The sequence below is a fragment of the Stegastes partitus genome, unplaced genomic scaffold (genome assembly GCF_000690725.1).
Source record: "Stegastes partitus isolate 25-593 unplaced genomic scaffold, Stegastes_partitus-1.0.2 Scaffold207, whole genome shotgun sequence".
Lineage (NCBI taxonomy): Eukaryota > Metazoa > Chordata > Actinopteri > Pomacentridae > Stegastes > Stegastes partitus.
Window position 1 is genome coordinate 280,523 of NW_007577938.1, and position 5,834 is coordinate 286,356.

At 44.4% G+C, this 5,834-nt stretch overlaps 1 protein-coding gene across 1 annotated transcript in view; it reads left to right on the top strand.

The window, feature by feature from the left end:
• kcnn3 (potassium intermediate/small conductance calcium-activated channel, subfamily N, member 3) overlaps nt 1–5,834 on the top strand; it is a 90,531-nt gene that overhangs the window by 47,646 nt on the left and 37,051 nt on the right. Inside the window, exons 4-5 of the mRNA XM_008280710.1 lie at nt 3,616–3,912; nt 4,863–4,984. Coding sequence (XP_008278932.1) covers nt 3,616–3,912; nt 4,863–4,984 — 419 coding nt within the window. The remainder of the gene's footprint in view (nt 1–3,615; nt 3,913–4,862; nt 4,985–5,834) is intronic.

Sequence of the window (5,834 nt, forward strand, 5' to 3'; positions counted from 1 at the left end):
AGTTTTTGCCATGTTGAACTTGCTACGTGTCATTTTTGGTCATTTTTGCAGTAATTTAAGGTAGATTTATGTGTTTTAAGACACTTTTTTTCTATCATTTTGGGTAAGTTTTTGTCAATTTGGACACATTTTGAGTCACTTTGAGCATGAAACTTGTATATTTGTACAATCGCTCTGCTCTGCTCATCAGCTGTAGAAAGATGTTTCACCATGGAGAAAGATTGGATGGTTAAAGATACCATGGATGTATCTTTAACAACTGGCTCCTCTGTTCACCGTTTTTGAGCCACCCTGCATGTATTTGGTTGTTCCAATGGCTTTTACTTTCCCCTCATGATCATTTTGAATGAGTTCATACCAATTTGAACAGGTTAGGAGTCATTTTGGACATATTTTCAATCATTTTAGGGAAGTATTTTTGAGTTTTTGTCCATCTGGACCCATTTTTAGTCACTTTGAGCATGAAACTTGTTTATTTTTTACATCTTCTGCAAACCCAACTGTGCACATCACCATGTTTCACCATGCTGAATGTATCTCCAACAGCTTCCTTCTCTGCATTTATTTTATAGCTCAAATATGTTTTATTTTACTTTCGATGTCTCTTGGCGTCTCCTCTCTGCAGTTCAGCTGAAATATCTCTGAATTTCTGTCACGTGACCGATGGTGACAGCTGAGTCAGTCGTGGCTTTTCAGTTGTGCAGAATTTTTAGTTTTTTACAGAATATGCTACAAACAGTATATTTTCTGCGTATTTTTACAGGAGACGTGTCGGATAAAGTGATTTTGATGGAATGTCATGATTTTAAGCTTTTTTTCCCCTAATGGAAACACATGATACGTTCAAGGACGATTGGAAATCTGACGAGTCTTTCTGTTTGTGCAGTTTTTGGCTGATTATTGGTGTCATTTGGGGGATTTTTCTTCAGAGATTACATAAATTATCACAGATTGCAGATGGTTAAACCAAAACAAACCCGTCGCACCTCGAATGCTTTAAGTTTTGGGAAGCAGCTTTTTGTCCCCAAATGGGAGGTTAGCCTATGTGACGCTGTGAGCAGATATTTGTCTCCGAAATTTGAGCAGCAGCCGCCACACACATGCAAACCTCTGCAAATGTCTGCAGAGAAGACGAGTGTTAGACAACCTGTCTGAGCTTCTCCTCTTCACTCGCTGTCGCACACACCTCACTCTTCTTTTTTTTCCTTCCTTGCATCTCCGTTTTCTCTCTTCTTCTTCTTCTTCTTGCCTCGTCTCTCCCTGCGATTCTCCCTTTTTGACTCTCTCTCTCTCTCACTGGGGATCCTAATTAAGCTTGGCTGCTCTTTGATGTTGTCGCCTTGGCAACAGTCACCATGACGAGGCTGGGTCTGCACACTCTCAAACTCACTCAGGCATACACAAACACACACGAGTACAGTACACAGTCGCACACACACACACATGCATGCTCCGTGGCGCCATTAAAGAATACAGCCAGCGTTTGACCCTCGGTTCAGACGAGCTCTTACACAATGTCTCAGGTGTGTGCGTCGGCGACACGCGTATGATCGACGTGTACGCACACATGTAGCGACAGCAGAGACACGCACACGCCCCGCTGCGCCGCCGGATGCAGATAATGACGGATTCTGCGGCGTTGCAGAGTCCATAGGTGGTTTGAAGGGAGCGGCAGAGCTCCACTCTGCTCTGACGTTTGACCCGCCGCGCTGCTTGTTTTGTTTGCCCAAATAAATGTTTGTGTGGGCCCAAAAGCTCTCGAGATGAATCACGGGGTAAAGAGCGATTGTTAGCGAAGGCCTGGCGAGCCCGGCTGATTTACAGCAGGGGAGTTCCTCGCTCGCCTCCCCGTGCCTCGACCTTTCTGGTTAGTCTCCCGTCCTCTGCTTGTTGCTCTCTCTTTAACCTTTTCTGCCGCTGAAATAATCTCCTATTAAGACGTTTTCGCTCCAAATTGAGTCCTAACATTTTAGGAAAACATGCACTGTTGCCCTGCTGGGCTTCAAGCTCCTTTCAGTGCAGATGCTCGTGAAATATCTTCAGTTTCTTTTATTTTTGAGATGCATTTACCTTGTTTTGACAAAATATGTGCTTCTATTTTATTTGCTCCTGTTGCATTTTTACTCATTTCATCACTGCAACATAAAATCTTGCAGCTCAATGGAAACAGAGGAGCCATGACGAAGGAGAGAAAATGCAGAATGACACAGTTAGAATGACATAAATCATCTGAAAAAAACATCTGAAAGTTCAACTTCTTTGATTATTTATTTTGCAGGAAAAAAATCCAATAAATGGTGACTCGAAATATGAAATTTTACAACCTCTACAAGCACTACACTGCTCTGCTCATCAGCTGGAGAAAGATGTTCCACCATCAGATGTAGAAAGATGTTCCACCATCAGCTGAATGTATCATCCAACAACTGGCTCCTCTGTTCTCTGGTTCTGATCCATGCTGCATTTATTTTATTGATCCAGGAGGTTTATTTTGCATTCACTGTCAGTAATTCGTTTCCATACTTGTCTCTTGTCTCTTCTGTGTAAACACTGCCTGCAGTTCAACTGAAAAATCAGAGTTTTTGTGACGTCCTCCTGGCTGCAGCTGCTCCACTCGTGGCTTCATAGTTTTTTGTTTTTTACAGAATCCTGTTACTGCAGATGGTTTATTCTTGGCATCTTTTTAAACAAGACATGTGGAAAGAAGTGATTTTGCTGAAATATCACAATTTTAAGCTCAGCTTTGGCTGATTTTCCAGATGGAGCAGCACTTGACAGACGAGTCCATTGATTTTTCTCTGTTTTTGAGCTTTCTGGCTGCGACGGCTGGTGTCGTCGTGGCGAGTTCTTCAGAATAACACGCTTATCGAGCCCCCCGGCGTGTTTTGGAGTTCAGGGGGTTAAAAGGAGGGAAGCTTTTTTTTTTTTTCCTGCAGTGCCCTCCTTTCACCAATATTTCCTCGTTCCTATCTTTATCTCTTCATTTCCTCTGCACTTCATCCATCTCTTTCCACCTCCTTCCCCTCTCATCAGCACCTCCCTGCTCAGCCTCGGCTCCCGTCTGGAGGAGGGTCTTTGTAATGAAACCTGCTCTTAGCACTTCCTTATAACGACAGCTTTGGCGACAATATCAAGAGCAGCCACAGCAATTACGAACAACATGCAAAGAGGGAAAACTACAATTAAAGTAGCGTTGTTCAGCACGCACAACACCGTAGTGGCCTCTTTTTTTTTTCCCACTAAAATATAAATATTTTGATTGTGATAATCAGAAACCTGTTTTTCTTAAGAGCCGCGGCTCGGCATGACTCAGCATCTCTGGTTTAATTTTAGTAAGACAAGAGGTTTGCAGGTTATATGAAAATGAGCCAAAGCACTGTGGAGACTGAATACATTACTGATTAAATGGATGGTGTTTTACATCTCGCAGAAAGACATTTACTCTGAATTGCTGCTGCTTTCTTTAATCATCGCATCAGTCAGCTGTAGTGATGAGAGGCCGGTGCCAGCGGAGGATCATGATGAAAAGTTTTTTTGTTTTTTCTCCCTCGCGTCGCATTAAAAGAACTCCTTCCCTCACTCGACTCTCCTCGTGTCCTTCCTGTCTCCCCGCAGCTGTTCGTCATCGACAACGGAGCCGACGACTGGCGCATCGCCATGACGATGGAGAGGGTTCTGCTGATCGCTCTGGAGCTGCTGGTGTCCGCCGTGCACCCGGTGCCCGGAGACTTCAAGTTCCAGTGGCGGGCTCGGCTGGCCTTCTCCTACGCGCCCTCGCAGGCCGAGGCCGACCTGGACATGGTGCTGAGCGTGCCCATGTTCCTGCGCCTCTACCTCATCGCCAGGGTCATGCTCCTGCACAGCAAACTCTTCACCGACGCCTCCTCCAGGAGTATAGGTGCCCTAAATAAGGTCAGAAGCCATTTGTTGCTCGCAGGTGTGTGTTTGTGTGTGTTTGTGCGTTCAAGCTGTGTGAAAAGAGTTGTAAAGGTATTAAGGTCAAGAGCTCTCTCCTCTGAATCCAATCTGTGTCCGTGCTGTCCCTATTTATACCTGCCCTCTATCTCTTTAGCCATCAACTGCTTCCTTCCAACTCTCCTCTCCAGTTCAAATCCCTGCTCTCTCCCTTTTGTCGTCACATAGAGACTTAGATGTAAGCTACGGCGGATCTCTCATAATACAATACGAGATGGGAGCGTGAAATGGGAACAAGATATTGCATACGGCTCAAATGGGCCGTGAAAAGGGAAAAAAATGAGGGAATGAGATTGCAATATGAGCGCGGTGAAATGTGTACGAGTCGCGCAGTAAGTGATCGGTTGGCAAACGATAAACATTACCGTAAGACCGGGAGACGCCGCGCGCTCCGGAAAATATGCAAAGTACGCGGGGGGAGGAAGAGGAGGAGGAGGAGGAGGGGCGGCGGGAGAGATGGAGCAGATTTCAGATGAGTAATTTAGTAGGTTAGGAGTGTATCTGCGGTGGCACTCTGCTGACCCTCGGGCGAGAGGAGGTGAAGCTGACGACTCATTCATCAGCCGCTCGCACCCTTCCAGCGCTCAACCGCCAAATGATCCGAGAGATGATGGTTGGGCCTCTTATTGACAAATGAGCCACGGATAAAGGAAAAAAAAAAAAAAAGTGCACCGAAATGGGCCAATTACTCAAAGACACTGTACGGCCCGACCCGGAGTCAGAGGGCGAGCCCCGATCTCGACTCCAATTACGGTGGAGATTCTCCGAGTGCCGCCACCATCAGAAGCTACTCGCAAGACTAATTAGCAGAACATCAAGTCGAGGCAGGTTTGAGAGAAAACACAATGTGTGAGCTCACTGTGTGTGTGTGTGTGTGTGTGTTTCAGGTCCATTTCAACACACGCTTTGTAATGAAAACCCTCATGACCATCTGCCCCGGGACGGTGCTGCTGGTCTTCAGCATCTCTCTGTGGATCATCGCTGCCTGGACCGTGCGAGTGTGCGAGAGGTCAGTGATGACGTCGTGCCACTTGTTTTTTTTTTCCGTGTGCTGGACCGTGATTGGACGGGCACGTTGAATTCAATTGGCAGGAAATATAATCTGGGACATCTGCGCAACATAATCCGTCTTTAGACTTCAGTTTATGAGGCTTTTGTAACTCGATTCGGAGTTGTTACTTCGTTCGTCAGTTTTCTCCAACAGGAAATAATATCAGCACATTAGTGTTGGAGAAAACTTTCATTAGCAGCTTTTCTCAGCAGTAAACACAAAGTTAATTAATAGCATGCTATAAGGTGGTTTGAAAGGAATACAGGGACATTACTGTAATGCATTCATAACATAAGCAGACAAAGGAAGGATTGGAAAAGGAATCCAACATTATTGTAATCACAGTGCAGCACATAATGAACAATCGCCTGAGCTTCACAAGATGGAAATAGATTAGGACAGCAGTAAAAAAATTTAAAGATATTTTATAGTTCGACTTCTGACTTTGAACTCTGTATTCTGAAGAAAAGAAAAATCTGAATTCTGACTTTACACTCAAAAATCTGAAGTCAAACTCAGAAATCTCACCTCAAGCTCTGAATCCTGATGTTAAACTTTGATTCCTGACTCATTTTATGATCTGACTTTAAGATTTTAAGTCTAAAGGGGCAAAAAGTTCTTACTATAAACTTGAAATCTGTATTTAAACTTTAAGTGTTTACTTAAAACTAAAAATTTTGAATATAGTAGCTAAGCCCAATGCTTAAAGCTACCTTGACGGGCAACTGAAGGCTTAGTGACTGACGCGCTCACTACCAACATCGGTACTGTGATTTGTATTAAACAATGTTCGACTTCGAGGATAGTG